This window comes from Trachypithecus francoisi, unplaced genomic scaffold (genome assembly GCF_009764315.1).
Source record: "Trachypithecus francoisi isolate TF-2019V2 unplaced genomic scaffold, Tfra_2.0 Contig01579, whole genome shotgun sequence".
Taxonomy (NCBI): Eukaryota; Metazoa; Chordata; class Mammalia; order Primates; family Cercopithecidae; genus Trachypithecus; species Trachypithecus francoisi.
In genome coordinates, this window is record NW_022681442.1 from 8,637,303 (window position 1) to 8,655,739 (window position 18,437).

General features: G+C 40.6%; 1 protein-coding gene across 1 annotated transcript; it reads left to right on the forward strand.

Moving 5' to 3' along the window:
- Nucleotides 1-1,621: 1,621 nt before the first annotated feature.
- CUZD1 (CUB and zona pellucida like domains 1) lies at nucleotides 1,622-15,883 on the forward strand. Its single transcript, XM_033180308.1, has 9 exons — nucleotides 1,622-2,037; nucleotides 6,456-6,606; nucleotides 8,543-8,757; nucleotides 10,198-10,348; nucleotides 10,702-10,919; nucleotides 11,718-11,890; nucleotides 12,964-13,355; nucleotides 14,128-14,396; nucleotides 15,587-15,883. Exons 1-9 carry the CDS (start codon nucleotides 1,956-1,958, stop codon nucleotides 15,757-15,759), a joined length of 1,824 nt encoding a protein of 607 aa, XP_033036199.1. The 5' UTR covers nucleotides 1,622-1,955; the 3' UTR covers nucleotides 15,760-15,883.
- Nucleotides 15,884-18,437: the final 2,554 nt, after the last annotated feature.

The window sequence follows — 18,437 nt, forward strand, 5'->3', positions numbered from 1 at the left end:
ACCAGGAGAAGTCCCTTTACTCATCTGAGCCGCTGTGTCCTTGATGTGAAGTGGGGACTTGCACAGATGACAGGGAAAAAGCAGTGAGATGATGCAGGGTGACCCCACAGCACCCCATGGTCCCCAGGAAATTGCCAGAGGCCTCAAGGTGGCTTCTCTCCTGACTGGACCTGGAAACCTGAGTCCTTTACCAGGGCCACCTGAAGAGTGTGGCCACGAAACTCTTGTACTCAGTGGAGATGGATTAGGGATGTTGGAGATCCCAGCCATGGGTGACAAAGAGGGGTTCAGAGGGAAAGCCCAGGGTGGGGGGGTGGGTATTCATGGACACAGCTGCAAGCGATTAGTAACCAGAAGGGTCCCCAGTCTCAAACACCTGTGCCCTGCTAACTCACCCCAGGACACCCAGTCCTGCCTCATCCACGATAGCCCGGGCAGACAGGAATGGAGCAGAGCCAGGCAGGGGCCTTGGGGAGTGTCCAAGCTCCTTCTGAGCATCCCAGATGCTGCCTTTCCCCTACAAGGGCCCAATGAGGGATGGATCCCCTGAGTCACAGTGTAGGACTGTGCTCTCCCTAGGGAGGTGTCCTGGGCTTCAGCACCATCAGAACAACACAGAGGGGCTGACAGTTGCCGGAGGGTTTCACCCTAGGAGACTCAGCCTACATGGGCGTCAGACCTCCCCAGGGCTGCACAAAGGTTCTTCAGAAAGTAGCCAGTCCTGGCATTGTCCACTCAATATGATCCACCTGAACTTAGAGTGAAACCCAGACTCATTTGCCCTATGGGTCGTTCCCCATCTGACCTTCACCTGCTCCTCTCCATCCTCCCCTCCCAGCTCATTCCTCCCACTCATGTCTAGCCAGGCTGTTCTTTCTTCCGTACTATTACAGGTGTACCCACCTGGTCCCTGCCTCAGGGCCTGTGCACTTGCCCTCTCTTTTGCCTAAGATGCAACCCCCAAGCTCAGATCACCCATGAATGCCTCCCTCTTACCTTTCTGCCTTTGTTCTGATTTCATCTCTCAAGATGCCCTCCTTCTCACTGTCAGATTTCCTCCCCACCCCAAGGCAACCACCATCTATGCAGTCAGCCTGTTTATTGTATCCATAGCTCCTCTCACCATTTGAATTCTTCATTTATTTTTGTTGTCTAACTCTCCACTTAGAATACAAGTTTCATGAGGGCAGAACTGCATCTCTCACATTCAATTCTATATTGGTTAGGCCCTAGATCAATAAGTAATATTTACTGATTGAATGAAAAGAGGGCAGCCCCCACCCACCACCACTTGCTCCTCCCAGTCTCACTGTGGACACTAGGATTTCTTTCTCTCAGCTGCAAAACACCATGCCTGAGAGACTAATTCACCTGCTTCAGCCTCTCCAGACATAACTGGTTAGAAATCCCTGTAGGGGAATCTGGATCTGTCCTCTTTTTCTCTTCATCCCTACCCTCTTCCCCTCCCCCACAGGGTTAGCCAACTGGCAAGGCATCTGAATGTCCCAGCTGGACCCAGATTTTGCCCAGGTGCTGCACCACCTGCCTTGCCCCACTGGCCTTTGTTCTGCCACAGGCTCCCTTCACAAAGCAGAGCCCTGAAGACTTCAATGATGTCAATGAGGCCACCTGTTTGTGATGTGCAGGCACAGAAGAAAGGCACAGCTCCCCATCAGTTTCATGGAAAATAACTCAGTGCCTGCTGGGAACCAGCTGCTGGATATCCCCACAAAGAGCTTCCACTGGGGGTCAACCCTTCCGGGAAAGATTTGAGGAGAGGGAACCCTCACTGTGGGGACTGCTGATAAGAAACCAGTCACACAGCTCTATTCTCACACAAATCTACCCCACTGCATGGCTGGAACTGACGTTTCCCTGGAGGTGTCCAGAAAGCTGATGTAACACGGGGGCTATAAAAGCTGCCAGTCTTTAAGGCTGCTCAGCCCCTTGCCAAAATGGAGCTTGTAAGAAGGCTCATGCCACTGACCCTCTTAATTCTCTCCTGTTTGGCAGAGTTGACAATGGCAGAGGCTGAAGGTAAGAAAATTGAACCAGATTTATTCACCAAAACAGAAATTCTTCTCTCAAGAGGGCTCTTTCAAAATTTTTCGAAGTGGCCCCAGTTCAGAGAAAAATGTACTCTAATGCTCCTGGCGGGTGGCGGGGGCTTTTAAATTAGTTCTAATTTTATTTGGCTCATCTGACAATGTCCATAAACATATCAAAAACTTATAGAATTTTACTGGGTAATTTTACTGCTAAGAGTTTATGTTTTGGAAATAAGCATAAAAGTGTCCAAAGATATATGTATAAATACGTGCACTTAGATAATTGTAAACTACAACACGAATTTTCATTATTTGTTATGGTAAATCCATACAATGGAACACCGGTTTTTGCAACTTAAAAAAAAAATGATGGCTGGGGGTGGTGGCTCACGCCTGTAATCCCAGCACTTTGGGAGGCTGAGGAGGGTGGATCACGAGGTCAGGAGTTCGAGACCAGCCTGGCCAACATGGTGAACCCTTGTCTCTACTAAATTACAAAAATTAGCCAGGTGTGGTGGTACGCACCTGTAGTCCCAGCTACTCGGGAGGCTGAGGCAGGAGAATCGCTTGAACCTGTGAGATGGAGGTTGCAGTGAGCCGCGATCATGCCACTGCACTCCAGCCTGGGTGACAGAGCAAGACTCTGTCTCAAAAAAAAAAAAAAAAAAAAAAGACTCTGATCTATAATGTGTCCATAGACCACATTAAGAGAAAAAGAAAGATCTGAAGTTTGTATCATATGATGGTTCTTATGTTTGAAATATATACATTCAAGCATTTTACACGTCTAGAAATAGAAGAGGAAAGGAAAAGGTGTGGAAGAATTTACACCAAGGTTTTAGTGATGATTGTTTCTGGGTGGATGGGGTTATGGGAGTATATGGGAGAATAAATAAAAATAAACCTTTTTTCCTATGTAGGTGGGGTTTTTGACCATTAGTCAAAATCTTGGTGGGATTTTGAATTAGTAATAATTTTATTTGTGCCCATCTGACAATGTACATAAAAATATAAGAATTTACCAAATAATTTAAAAAAATTTTACAGAAAAGAATTTTCACTATGCTGCCCAGGCTGGTCTCGAACTCCTGAGCTCAAGCGATCCACCCGCTTTGGCCTCCCAAAGTGCTGGGATTACAGGTGTGAGCCACCACGCGCAGCCCCTTACTGGATAATTTCACTGCTAACAGTTTATCTTTAGGATCCAGTTATTTTTCCTTTTTCCCTTTTCTCTTTCTTCTCTTTTTTCTCCTTTTTAATAACAGCTTTATTAAGATATGATTCACATACCATAAAATCCACCATTTTAAAGTATACAATTTTTTTTAGTATATACACAGAATTGTGCAACAATCACCACTATCTAATTCCAGAACATATTCTTCACCCCCAAAAGAAACAGTCTCAGGCTCAGCACGATGGCTCAAACCTACAATCCCAGCACTTTGGGGGGGCTGACATGGGAGCATTGCTTGACGCTGAGAGTTTGAGACCACCCTGAACAATGTAGTGAGACCTCGACTCTACAAAATTAAAACAAAAAATTTTAGCCGGGCGTGGTGGTACATGACTGTAGTCCCAGCTACTCTGGCAGCTGCGGTGGGAGGAACACTTGAGCCCAGTAGTTTGAGGCTTCAGTGAGCTATGATTTGCCATCGCAATCCAGTATAAGTAACAGAGTGAGATTCTCTGTCTGTCTGTCTCTCTCTCTCTCTATATATATAGTGTCTCTATATATAGTCTATTGTCTCTCTCTCTATAGTCTATATTTATAGTCTCTATAGACCAATGTTTTATATATATATAACTATATATTTTATATATAGACTAATGTTGCGATGAATATTAGTGTACAAGTTTTTGTGTGGACATATATATATATATATATGTATGTATGTATTTATATGTATAAAGAAACTCTATATTCACTACCAGTCACTCTCCATTTCTCCTGATGTCTCCAGCACAAGGAAACCACTACTCTACTTTCTGTCTCTATAAATTTACTTATTCTGGAGATTTCACATAAATGAAATCATGTAATATGTGGTCTTTCACTTAGCATAATATTTTCAAGGTTCATATATATTGTAGCATGTATCAGTACAATCAGCCCTCAGTACCTGTGGGTTCAGCGTTCATGGATTCAACCAACCATGAATTGAAAACATTTGAAAAAAAATGGTTAGTTAGGGAACATGTACAGACTTTTTTCCTTGTCAGTATTTCCAAACAATATAGTACAACTATTTACATATCATTTACATTGTATTATAAATAATCTAGAGATGTTTTGAAGTGTACAGGATGTGTGTAGGTCACATGCAAACACTAAGTCATTTTACATAAGGGACTCCAACATCCATGGATTTTGGTGTCCACAGGGGGTCCTGGAACCAATCATTAGTGGACACCAAGGGATGACTGTACCTCATGTCTTTTTATTGCTGGATAATATTCCAATGTATGGATAGACCACATTTTATTTATTTGCTCATCAATTGATGAATATTTGGCTTATTAGGACTAACGTTGCAATAAATATAGTGTACAATAAATATAGTGTACAAGCTTTTGTGTGGACATTTGTTTTTATTTCTTTTGGGGATATGCCTAGTGGTAGAATTGCTGGGTTATGATAACTGTATGTTTAATCTTTTGAGGAACTAACTGCCAGACAGTTTTCCATAGCAACTGTACCACTTTACAATCCCATGAGCAGTATATAAGCATTCCAGTTTCTCCATGTCCTTGTCAATGCTTGCTGTTTCCCGTGTTTGACTCTAGCCATCCTAATGCATATGAAGTGATATCTCATGGTTTTGATTTGTATTTCCCTGATGACTAATGAGGCTGAGTATATCTTCATGTGCATATTGGCCATTTATAGATCTTCTTTGGAAAAATGTCTATTCTGGTTCTTTGTCCTTTTTAAATTGGATTATTTGCCTTTTAATTATTTAATTGTAAGAATTATTTATACATTCTAGCAATCAAGTGTCTTTTAAAAACTATCCTTTTTTCCCCCCAGGTTGAGCTATAAATTCAGTGCAATTCCAATAAAGATCCCAGTAAGAATATTAAATAGATAAAGACATGCTGACTCTAAAATTTACATGAAAAAGCAAAGGAACTGGAATAGCCAAAACAATTTTGCAAAAGAACAGTAAAGTTGGAACATTCATGTTACCTAATTTTAAGACTTCTGATAAACTACAGTAATCAAGAAGGTGTGGTTTGCCAAAAGGATAGACACAGAAAATTGAAACAGAATAGAGAGTTCAGAAATAGATCCACACAAATATGGTCCATTGATTTTTGACAAAGGTGCAAAGGCAATTTAATGGAGAAAGGAGAGCCTTTTCGTCAAATGGACTTGGAACAATTGGACACCCATAGGCAAAAAATAAACTCAACCTAAGCCTCATTTCTTATCCATAAATTAGCCCAAAATGGATCATAGTTCTAAATATAAAATGCAAAACTATAGTATTTTAAAAAAGAAAACAGGAGAAATCTTTGTAACCTGGGGTTAAGCAAAGAGTTCTTAGACAAGACACCAAAAGCACAACCCATAAAAGAAACTCTTACTAAATTGGACTTTATAAAAAATTTAAAACTTTTGTTTTGGGAAAGACACTGTTAAGAGAATGAAAAGACAAGATACAGATTGGGAGAAAATATTTTCAAATTGCAGCTGCAACGAAGGACTTGTATTCAGCATATATAAAAAACTCTCAAAACCCAATAATAAAAACAAAAAGCCAAGTTAGAAAAAGGGCAGAAGACTTAGAGATACTCACTAAAAAGGATATATAGAAGGAAAATAACATGAAATGATGTTCAATGTCATTAGTCATTAGGGAAATGCAAGTTAAAAAACCATGATGGGATGCTGCTACATATCTGTTAGAATGGCTAAACAAAGCAATACAAAAACCTGACAGTAGTGTGTGTTGATTAGCATGTGGTGCAACTGGAACTCTCATACATCGTTGGTTGGATTATGATATAGAACAGCCACTCTGGCAAATGGTTTGGCAGTTTCTTATGAAGTTAAATATACACTTAACATATGACCTGGTGATATCACTCCTAGGTATTTATGCTAGAGAAATAAAGACACATGTTCATATGGAAACCTATTAAAAATACAAACCATCCTTCTTCAGGTCCTAACATAGTCTCTTTTATGGACTATATGTAGAGAAGTTACAGATACTTCTCAAATGGTTCAATACGGAGAAATCAACTGCTTTTGACTTACTTTGGAGTAAGCTAAGTGCCATCCACAATTAGCTGCCTGCTTGTATGTATATTACATGTGAGAGGTAGATTCCTAATCTCTCAGGGAGGGGAAAGGGTCTGTTGTTGACTTTCCTCAGTGCCATCTGTGGTCTCTAACAGGCAATTCAAGCTGCAGTGTCACTCTAGGGGGTGCCAATATGGCAGAGACCCACAAAGCCATGATCCTGCAACTCAATCCCAGTGAGAACTGCACCTGGACAATAGAAAGACCAGAAAACAAAAGCATCAGAATTATCTTTTCCTATGTCCAGTAAGTAGAAGCTTTAGTTTTCTAATAAGGGATATCAAACTCTGACCACATTGGGTTGGGTAGGAGTCTCTCTGGAGAAAGAATTCAGCTGCTGCTAGAGCTGGTAGTGACACTGACAACCATCATGATGATGATGGTGATGGGGATGATGGCTGGTAGTCACTGATAATGGCTGTGTGCCCGGCACTGGCTCACAGAGGTCCTTCAAGGTCAGCACTATAATAGTATTACAAGCACAGCAAGGTTGAGAACTTGTCTGAGGTCGCACAAATAGTGAATAGCATGACCACAGTTAGAACCTAGCTGGTCTAGTTCCAGTTTCTTGGCCTTAAAACACTAAACTTTGGTTCCAAATTTTGCTATGCATTTGAATATGTGGGGGAGCTTTCACACATCCAGACTCCCAGGCTGTACACCACATAATTAGATTATAATCTCTGGGGGTAGACTCCAGGCATCAATATTTTTTATTTTATAGTTTTTATTTTGAAATAATTATACATTTATAAGTGCTTTTTATAATTGCCCAGGTGACCCCAGTGTGAGGCTGAGAACATGACTCTGCCCTGCAGAGACACTCAGTGTTTCCTGAGATCTGTCTCTAGTTAATTCTCTCAACAACCCTCTAGCCAGATGCAGTCTAATCCCCATTCTATAGATGAGAAAGCCCAGAGAAGTCACTTACCACGTCCAAGACTAAAAAATAATAAAAATGGGATAGAAACTGAATCCAAGCAGCCCGGCTCCAGAGCCCCCACTCTTATGCCTGTCCCAGTGGTTCTTATACTTGATCATACATCAGAAGCATGTGGAAGGCTTGTTAAAACACAAATGCTGGGCCCCATTGCCGGAGTCTCTATTATCTTATTCAGATGGAGTGTGTGGGATCTGAGAATCTGCATAGCTGACAAATGCCCAGATGATACTGATGCTGCAGGTCCAAGTACCACACTTTTGAGAACCATAGTAGCCCTGTACCACTGAAGCTGGAATTTAACTTATCCTTCAAAAAGCAAAAGAGGCCTCAAATTTCCTGAAATGGTTGCTGAGAAACATATATGCTATTCTTGCTGTGTAAGGAGAGAGGGGAAGAGAAAGTGTGAGAAGAGCAAGGGAGGTGAGAAATTAACATTTAACATCTATTGCACACCTGTATGCCAGGCCTGTGGCAGGTACTTCATATTCAGAATATTATAAACCTCACACAATAATGAGAAGTAGGCTGTGATATCCCCATTTTACAGATGAGAAAACTGAAACCAAGAAAGGTTACATCACTCATCTAAATTTATACAGCAGGTAAGTAACTAAAGTGGAAAGAGAACCCAGATTTCTCTACCCTTGTATTATTTCCTGTAAGTTTGGACATGTGTCCTCTGAGGATATTTGGGGAGACCCTGTCAGAATGGGCAGCAAACTAAAACCCTGGGCTGTCCTGTCCAATGCAGGGCATGGGACTGTCCTTCAGAATGAGGAAGTGGTGGTGATATAAGGGAAGGAAGGAGCCACTAGGGAGGTGCTAAGGTTTGGGAAAGGTGTCTGCGGAAGAAGAGTTGCTTCACCTTTCAACAGCCTTGAATATCCAGCGTCCGTGGGAAACAGTTCTAAACAAGAAGGTTCATCAATGAGTTACATGGACATGGGGAACAGGAGAGATAGAAATAGGTAAAAGGAAAGTGATTCAAGGCCCATCCTCATCATTTACTTGATACAAGACATAGGCAAAGCAGTTCACCTCCCTGCGCCCATTAAAATTGACAGTTTGTGATTTGATGTTGAGGATGGTGGGGTTGGTGATTGGTCCTGGAGAGGTTTAAATGAAAACAGATGTGCCACCACTTCATACATTTACATCCCTAAGTGAGCAATTGACTCTGCTCTGCAAACCCCCTTTGCTTGTGACACTTCTCCAGCCACAGTTGTGTTTTATCCACAGGCTTGATCCAGATGGAAGCTGTGAAAGTGAAAACATTAAAGTCTTTGACGGAACCTCCAGCAATGGGCCTCTGCTAGGGCAAGTCTGCAGTAAAAACGACTATGTTCCTGTATTTGAATCGTCATCCAGTACATTGACGTTTCAAATAGTGACTGACTCGGCAAGAATTGAAAGAACTGTCTTTGTCTTCTACTACTTCTTCTCTCCTAACACCCGTAAGTCATCATTTACACAACCTTCACTCACATCTCCTGCAAGCACAGGTTACACACTCTCCTGTCTGGGTTCTTATAATTTTCAGTCTGAGTATATTCCCTCAGAGTCTTCTCTATTTGAGAGAGCAGCAGTTCTCTAACTCACCTGTGCATAAGAATCATTTGGAGAGCTTGTTAAATCACAGATCCCAGCCCCATCACAGACATTGTGATTCATTGGTTCTGGGTGGAGCACATGATCTTGCCTTTCTAACCAGTTCCCACGTGAGGCAGAGACAAGGGGCTGCTCAGATGGCTACATGTTGAGGGGTACTGTGTTAGAGCCCAAAGCAGAGACTCCACGTTCAGCCTGTTTAATAGTAACCCTAGTATCTTCTGCAATACTTCTTCAGGGACCGCACCTTCCTATGCTCTGATTCCTTAGATCTTGGTTGGGGTTGTTGAACCTTCGTGTTTAACAAGTCCCCTAGATGATTCTGACAAAGAAGATTGGAGAGTGCATGCTGGAAATCTCTGGTCTCACCATTGAAATTTAAGGCTGTCAGGTGGTTGGAGGCTAAATGCATTCACGGTACCTACATTCTACTGTGATCCAAAGCAGAATGCCAAGAACATCTGCGAGTGGGTTCATGAGGAGAGCTCCACTGTGGATTTCGTTCCAAGGCCCAGAGCTGACCATGTCACTCTCCTCCTGAAACCACTGACTTCTTGGTACCATCAAACCTCCAGAGTGCAGCAGTCAAGGTTTTCCCAAGCTGGACCCAGGCCACCTTTTCAAGCCTTGCCTCTAGCTGCTGCCTGGCATGCACCCTATGCTTCAGCCAATCTAAACCGTTTTACATCTCCAAAAAGAGCTCTCTGCATTGTTTCTCCCCATTTCATCTGTCCAGCTGCTTCCTTATGTACTTACTGGGGAAAGGAGAGACCAAGGGCTGCTTCAGGAAGGCTGTTTCTGAGCTGAGCTTTGAACAATAGCATGATGAGGTAGGTGGAGGGGGGGGTCAGGGAAGAGCACTCACCTCTACTGGAGCTGACAGCCGAGGAGTCATGGGAAGAAAGGGAGGATAGAACAGAGGCTGATGAGACTGGAAAGCTGAGCTGGTGAGAGTTTCAAGGCTGGAAGAGCCTTCAAGGGAGGGTGTGACTTTATTTTCTATGGTGCAGTTCAGGTAATGGGAGTCTCTCCAGATGCAACACATCTTACAGCACAACTTTAATATTATTCATTTGGCAATAGTATAAAGATTCCCTCTCTGCCCTGCACCAGTGGGCAGAAATTTCAATGATAAAAAAGGATGAAGACCTCCATATGTGACCCATGGGAAAGACGGAGATGGAATCATACTCAGGAGAGACGTGTTAAGCTCGATGCACAACACAGAAATTAAAAGCAGTCACTATTTTGATGTTCATTCTTGACCACCTTCACATCCATTTCAGCTATTCCAAACTGTGGCGGTTACCTGGATACCTTGGAAGGATCCTTCACCAGCCCCAATTACCCAAATTCGCATCCTGAGCTGGCTTATTGTGTATGGCACATACAAGTGGAGAAAGGTTACAAGATAAGACTAAACTTCAAAGAGATTTTGTAAGTACTGCTGCCCAATTCTGTTGGAACAAATGCAGTAAACCCACCTGGCAACTGGGGGATTTGGGGAAGAGAAATTATCATACGTAATTCCCATATATGGGCACTTTTCAAAGAAATGATGAAGAAAGGAAAACAGTGATACTATTCCATTGAACTAAGTTGACTATCTTTCTGAAGATTCTGAGGTCCTTGTCAGGGACTATCAAAACCCCAGGTTTGTCATCATAAACCTGAGATACCATTGAAGGAAAAAAAATCCATAATCACTTAAGAGTAGGATTGTTGGGATGTTAGAAAATAGAATTGAATTGGTTTGAAACTCTTTTTCACCAAAGGCCCTCATTCTCTAGCCTAGAAATAGACAAACAGTGCAAATTTGATTTTCTTGCCATCTATGATGGCCCCTCCACCAACTCTGGCCTGATTGGACAAGTCTGTGGCCGTGTGACTCCCACCTTCGAATCGTCATCAAACTCTCTGACTGTCGTGTTGTCTACAGATTATGCCAATTCTTACCGGGGATTTTCTGCTTCCTACACCTCAATTTATGCAGAAAGCATTAACACTAGTAAGTCGTGTTTTATGTTCTTAGCTATTTTGAGCTCTCTGAAGATTGCATACATAGAAACTGTTAATTGTTAGCCTACCTGTGGCTATTCCTTTTTTTTTTTTTTTTTTGAGATGGAGTCTCACTCTGTCGCCCAGGCTGGAGTGCAGTGGCCGGATCTCAGCTCACTGCAAGCTCCGCCTCCCGGGTTTACGCCATTCTCCTGCCTCAGCCTCCCTAGTAGCTGGGACTACAGGCGCCCGCCACCTCGCCCGGCAAGTTTTTTGTATTTTTTAGTAGAGACGGGGTTTCACGGTGTTAGCCAGGATGGTCTCGATCTCCTGACCTCGTGATCCGCCTGTCTCGGCCTCCCAAAGTGCTGGGATTACAGGCTTGAGCCACCGCGCCTGGCCAACTGTGGCTATTCCTATTTGCAAGCATGTCACATATATTTGGGAACATATTCATAATCTTAAGCTTGACAATCATTTCTGTACATTGCTTAATGCAAGAGGAAATTAATGATTTTATTAACCTGAAAAAAAATTATGCAGATAATATGGACTGTTTCCCTTAATTCCTTCTGCAAAGACACAATTAAAAACATCAGGTTTGCAGATTCTAGCTCTAAACAAGGTCACAATGAACACAGTAAAAGGTGAATCAACTGCTTGGCTATCTCAAACTTATGATTACTGTTCAGGGCAAAATGTTTTTGACTTCTTATATATTTACTTGCACACATAGCTCTTCAAGATCCAACATTCCTAGCTCGCATAAACATGACCATTCTTTTTTTTTTTTTTTTTTTCCTGACAGCATCTTTAACTTGCTCTTCTGACAGGATGAGAGTTATTATAAGCAAATCCTACCTAGAGGCTTTTAACTCTAATGGAAATAACTTACAACTAAAAGACCCAACTTGCAGACCAAAATTATCAAATGTTGTGGAATTTTCTATCCCTCTTAATGGATGTGGTACAATCAGAAAGGTAAAGTGAAATACCAATAGCTGGATTTTGTCAAATGCTGAGTGCATGTTGAGCAATGCAGTCAAGGTAATGCTTGCTAGCTGCTATAACAAACAGCCCCCAAATTTTAGTGGCTTAACCACATGAGAAGCATGTGAAGACATATTAGTGCACATACCCATTCATACATAGCTGCTAAATTGCTGGATTCATTTTCGGGACAAGTGGGGTTATCTTTCCCAGAAGGTAAAGAACTCTGAAAACTCACTAAAGAGAGTTTGAACATCTATATGCAGTTGGCTTAATAACCTACCAGTAACACTTATGCAGAAAATGTTTACACCTTGTATTTAGTGAAGATCTAGCTGAATTTTTAGGATCTTCTTCTTTTTCTTTTAAAGACAGAAAATAAAATGTTAAAAAAACCTGAAACCTGAAGGATATTACTGGAAGTTTGTGATTTGTTCTACATTTTTCTAGAAGTCCTATTCAAGATTTCAAACATTTTCAACTTTTGGTCTCTTTAGGATACATACCATAAACTTTTCACTCAGACATTAAACAATAACCTAATTGAAAAGAATGGTGGCTAATCCAGAGGAACTGATAAAGACAGAAGTAAATCATCGTATCTTGCTAAAAATGAACACACAGGCTTTATTACACTGTGAACCCCCAGGGAAGGCAGCTAAGGGCCTTCCTCTTGCACGGCCTTGGTTTACATATATTTTGGAAACTGCCCAGTTAGCCACACTAACTTAAAGCTCCTTAAGGAAAGCAATATATAGTAAGGTTTAATGTCTTCTCAAGACTGGAAATTTGCATTCAAAATGGATTTTACTGTAACTGAAAAAAATTCTGTCTGATTCTATCTTCAGGTCTCTGTAATACAAGCTGTATTTCTCATCTCATTCTTTCTTTCCTAGAATATTTCTTCAATGAAATTCATTTAAGGTTTATAGTATTGTGACATGAAAGCTGTTACCTCGTGATTTAAGAAAATTATATCTGTACCTGCAAATGTTATCCACATCTATGCTCTAAAATATTACTGGACTTAAAATATAAAAATTGAATTCTATCTTGTTCTGCAGGTAGAAGATCAGTCAATTACTTATACCAATATAATCACCTTTTCTGCATCCTCACCTTCTGAAGTGATCACCCGTCAGAAACATCTCCAGATTATTGTGAAGTGTGAAATGGAACATAATTCTACAGTGGGGATGATATACGTAACAGAAGATGATATAATACAAAATCAAAATGCACTGGGCAAATATAACACAAGCATGGCTCTTTTTGAATCCAATTCATTTGAAAAGACTATACTTGAGTCACCATATTATGTGGATTTGAACCAAACTCTTTTTGTTCAAGTTAGTCTGCACACCTCAGATCCAAATTTGGTGGTATTTCTTGATACCTGTAGAGCCTCTCCCACCTCTGACCTTGCGTCTCCAACCTATGACCTAATTAAGAGTGGGTATGTATTAATGTAACTGATGTATGTATGGTATTTTTTCCTGTGGAATAATAATTTCAATAAAGTAATTTTTTTGTGTTATATATATATACATTTTTCCTAGTACTACATGAAATTTCATTAAATTTATTCTAATCATTTTATAAAATACAATTACTACGTACCAATTATGAATAATTTAAATTTAAACATTTATGCAGACACAGCTTATATCCTCTAGAATTTTAAGTGTATTTACAAAATATTTGCTGGTAGAAACAAATTTATTTTTGTTATAAAAGCTCTATTTTTGTTTTTGTTTTTTGCACATTTTGGTTTTTGGAAGCAAAACCTAGAAGATTATTTCATGTGTGTTATCCTTAAAATATAACTCCATCAGTAAAACACATGTAGCATCCTTAAGAGAAAATGTAGAAAGTTCTTATTTGAAGGAAACAATTTCCTTTTTTCCTTACAATTTGTTGGATTTTAACTATGTCATTTGTACTGATACATTAATGATAAGCACGTAAGGAAAGAAGTCTGACTTCCAATACATCAGTATTGGTTTTCTGATTAAGTTATATGGACCAGGAATTTTAGAGCTAGAAAGAACCTTGCTATCTTACTCAGGAATCAGATCTATAGTCTTAACTCACTGTAGTGTAAACTAGAGACACCGTCTTTCATGAGAGATTTTTGGATTCACAACTTAATTCAGAGAAAATTTTTTAGAATGGAAAAGACTGAATTTGTCTGTATCTTCTAAACATGTTCGTAAATTCTGTTCCAGATGTAGTCGAGATGAGACTTGTAAGGTGTATCCCTTATTTGGACACTATGGGAGATTCCAGTTTAATGCTTTTAAATTCTTGAGAAGTTTAAGCTCTGTGTATCTGCAATGTAAAGTTTTGATATGTGATAGCAGTGACCACCAGTCTCGCTGCAATCAAGGTTGTGTCTCCAGAAGCAAACGAGACATTTCTTCATATAAATGGAAAACGGATTCCATCATAGGACCCATTCGTCTGAAAAGGGATCGAAGTGCAAGTGGTAATTCAGGTAAGACAAAAAGCTATTTCATGATCAAAAAGCACATCATGGCTCATAAAATGCTGCTTAAATCCAGTAACTCTTAAGCGTGTACAGTTTAGAGATTTATAATAGGAGCTTTAACAAATAAGTTGAATATTAAGTATACAGGATTAGTATTTATTTTTACCAGTTGATAATATGCATACTATGTACAGTGTAACCATATGATACACTGATAGTTTGCCATTCATTTGGATTTTGAGTATAAGTGTAATGTCGTAATCTCTAAAAACAAGTTTCCTTTAGTTTCCTGACTCCTTATTATAGATATAGCAGATAATTGAATTGAAAGCAATGTATTTTAACTCCTAAATGAGTAAAACAAAATGAACCAGCATTCCACATAATAGCCTATTTGAAAAAAAGTTATTTAAAAAAAACAACAACAACAAAGAATCTATTACATTAACATAGCCCAGCCCTGCTTCTTTTGAAAAGCTTGAAACCTGAGATCTGCCCAGATACATGAAAGGAATGATGGTAAATACTCAAGGAAGGTTCATAATTAAATGGCTTAAGATAAGCCTTAATGAAAGAAAAACTGTAAGAAGTTATTTTAGTTGAAAATGGCATTAGGACCTTATGATCTCTGTATTTATTCATTATTATTAGCACTATAAAGGAGTATGGTTCTGCTTTGTAGCAAAATATTTCTATGGCAAAAACAGAAAAACAAACAGAAGTTAAATTCAGTAATTTTATAAATGCATTCACTAAGTGGCTTACATAGTGTATCTGTAGACACTGGTCTGAAATTAGTTGAAAATTTATAAATGGAAGTCATTATGGAAATACTATCAATATGAGAAAAGTATCTTTTTCCTATTTCAAGGGAATGAACAATTTTTTTTTTCTGTTGACAAAATGTATTTTGGCAACAGTGAGCAACAGTGACCATTAGTAAGTGAAGCTGCATTTCCATTAGACTGTTAGGCTTGAGTTTTACACATTTTTCACGTGATATCAGGAAACCAAACTAAGTCAACTGTTTGAAACAAGTTTAAAATTAAATATACATATAAATGAATTCAAATATTTGATAATGGTTCCTCTATATTGTGTTGGCATAGGATATGTACAGGTATTATAAAAGCTACCAACATTTTATAATGTTAACACTTCTTAAAAAGTGATTTTCATCTTGTTTCCAATTTTAGGATTTCAGCATGAAACACATATGGAAGAAACTGCAAACCAGCCTTTCAACAGTCTGCATCTGTTTTCATTCATGGTTCTAGTTCTGAATGTAGTGATTGTAGCCACAATCACAGTGAGGCATTTTGTAAATCAACAGACATACTACAAATACCAGAAGCTGCAGAACTATTAACCAACAGATCCAACCCGAAGTGAGACACGTTCCTCCAGGATGCCAAAGGAAAGGCTACCTTGTGGCTACATATATTATGAATAAATTGGGAAGCGCCTGAAAGTGACACACAGGCCTGCATGTCGCTGTGTCAGTGTGTTTCATTACAGGACGATGGAAATAAATACCACGCCAGTTGGCTCTCATTTTAGGAACTAAAGATACAGAAACATTACATGAGGCTGGGCGTGTGGCTCACGCCTATAATCTCAGCACTTTGGGAGGCCAAGGTGGGTGGATCACCTGAGGTCCGGAGTTCGAGACCAGCCTGACGAACATGGTGAAGCCCCGTCTCTACTAAAAATACGTAAATTAGCTGGGTGTAGTGGCACGTGCCTGTCATCCCAGCCACTCGGGAGGCTGAGGCAGGAGAGTCACTTGAACCTGGGAGGCGGAGGTTGCAGTGAGCAAAGATCACGCCATTGCACTCTAGCCTGGGCAACAAGAGCAAAACTCTGTCTCAAAAAAAAAAAAAAAAAAAAATTACACGAATTAACACCTCCTTTTATAAATACAAAACATTTTAACCAAATATTAGGTGAAAAGGGTTATTTTTACTTAAGAAAAGTAGCCTTCAAAGATAGATGTGTTTATTTTTTAGATGCAAATATGCTACTCTTTGAAACATCAAAGGTTAAAATTTCTGAAAGTAAAGCGTGAGGAGAGCCGCAGTCTCCTTCATTCACGTGCCTTCCTGCTTTCATGCAGAGCCTCACCATTTCTCACTGTAAGCATTTCAGGAAAGGGCTTTGGATAGACAAATGTGAGTATAAAAGGAGAAACTTCATACCGTTTCTGGGTTAATGAGATGAAAACATTTTTCTTCCCCTTCAAGCGCCAAAGCCAAAGGTTCATTGTCCTCAACGAGTAGCCAGTTCGGGTTTACACTTTCCCATTTACTGTGGCTGAACAAATACAATTAAAGACCCCAGTGTGCACTGATTTTATACATGAAAACATAGAATCTAATCACCCTGGATGATCAACACAACTCTCTCTCATCATCTAACAACACACATAGTTTCAGGTTCTAATATGCATCCAAACAGGTAACCACATTCCCAAATGCCCAAAGGCATTCTCCTTCCTTCTAAACATGCATTGCATCTACAGGATGCTGAAGAGAATACATGGTGGATGTGACAGAATCTCTGCCCTCACAGAACACGCCCTTGGGACACTGATTGATTTTCTAGCTCCAAATCACTACAGATCTTCCCCATTTTCTTTTCAATATCTCCATGTCAATCTCCTAAATATTAATATCTCAGGCAGCCACACAGTGACTCTTTTCTATGTTCATGTTCATCCAGGTAGCCTAAGTTGAACGACTGCAAAGTTATTTTTTAACCTAACGTGAAAACCCCTAAACATTTAATTAGAATGGGCAAATCAGGTTAAATGCTTGTAAAACAGTCTGGTCTGGTCACAGACCTTCAGTCATCTCTCTATCAGGAAATGACTGGACATTCTCTGCTGGCCAACATGGTAGGGATGCAGATGCATAGCAGGCACAAAAGTGTAATGCTGAGAAAATGATCAAATGTTGTGACTCACTAGATGGTGTAAAATCCTATTACCAAAAATCGTAAGATCATTTATAGTGGAGCTACTGAGGCATATCTCCAATATCAGTGCGCATGCGTTATCAATATGTGTGCTACTATTTAAGTTTTCTTTCTTTAGAAAGGACTCCAGAGAAGTGATGTGATAAAAGTTCCTAGGTCTGGGGTGGGTGGCCTGGGCTCTAGTTCTTCCCACTTACCTGCTGGGTTACATGAGCTAGGTCACCTTTTAATTCACCTGTGGTGAGGATTAAAAAAGAGAATGTGTTTGCAGTTAGGAGCCATCCATGTTCCACTTACCACCAGCAAGAAGTTCTCACTGCCAGCTCCAAAATCTTGTTCCAGAATCTGCTTCTAATATGCTTGGGCCACACCTGGTATAGGTTGGGTTCTGGGGAAACAGACTCTGACACAGAGGCTGGTATACAGGAGACTTCCTCAGGTGTGTGCTCGGGATCACTCCTGTGTCCTAGAAGAGAAGCAGAACCAGGCAGGGGAGTTGGTGCACAAAGCAGCAGCTGCAGCAGCGGGGGCCCAGCCACTCCCCCAGGGTGTCCTGGGGCTGTTCTCTCCTTCCGAGATGCCCCACTGAGGCACGGTGCTCAGCCCTATCTATGCTTCTGTGGATCAGTCATTGACTGAGGGCTGCCTGAGGGTGGAGGGGCTGTGAACTTGGATTAGACAACAGCCTTGAACTAAGGGAAATTCCTGGCGAGCGGTGGCATCAAGAGCCGCCAGCCGCCAACACTCCCAGCAGCCTGGAGAATGAGTGACTTTCTCTGAGGGGATATCTGGGTGTCACCCTAGAGCAGTCATTCTACTCACCTCCTAAAAGGGATGGATTTTCAGAATATTTTACAAAGTAACTCTATATTGTATTCAAAAGACTTGCTTAACATAGTGTTTCGGAGAAGCTAAAAACGAAGGGATAGGCGGGGGGGGGGGGGGGTGGGGGGGGTGGGGGGGGGTGGAATCCAGGTTGCCTCTGCTTTCCCAAGGCAGGTGGGGTCACCTCATTACTGCTGGGCTGGGGTGAAAGTCCTGACTCTCCATTGGGCCTCTTCTAACCAGGAT

What these genes read in the sequence shown, in the direction of transcription:
- CUZD1 (XM_033180308.1), top strand. Translation starts at nt 1,956, where the DNA reads ATGGAGCTTGTAAGAAGGCTCATGCCACTGACCCTCTTAATTCTCTCC. An exon ending in GACAATGGCAGAGGCTGAAG is followed by an intron (nt 2,038 to 6,455) that starts GTAAGAAAATTG and finishes GGTCTCTAACAG; the next exon opens with GCAATTCAAGCTGCAGTGTC. An exon ending in ATTATCTTTTCCTATGTCCA is followed by an intron (nt 6,607 to 8,542) that starts GTAAGTAGAAGC and finishes TTTTATCCACAG; the next exon opens with GCTTGATCCAGATGGAAGCT.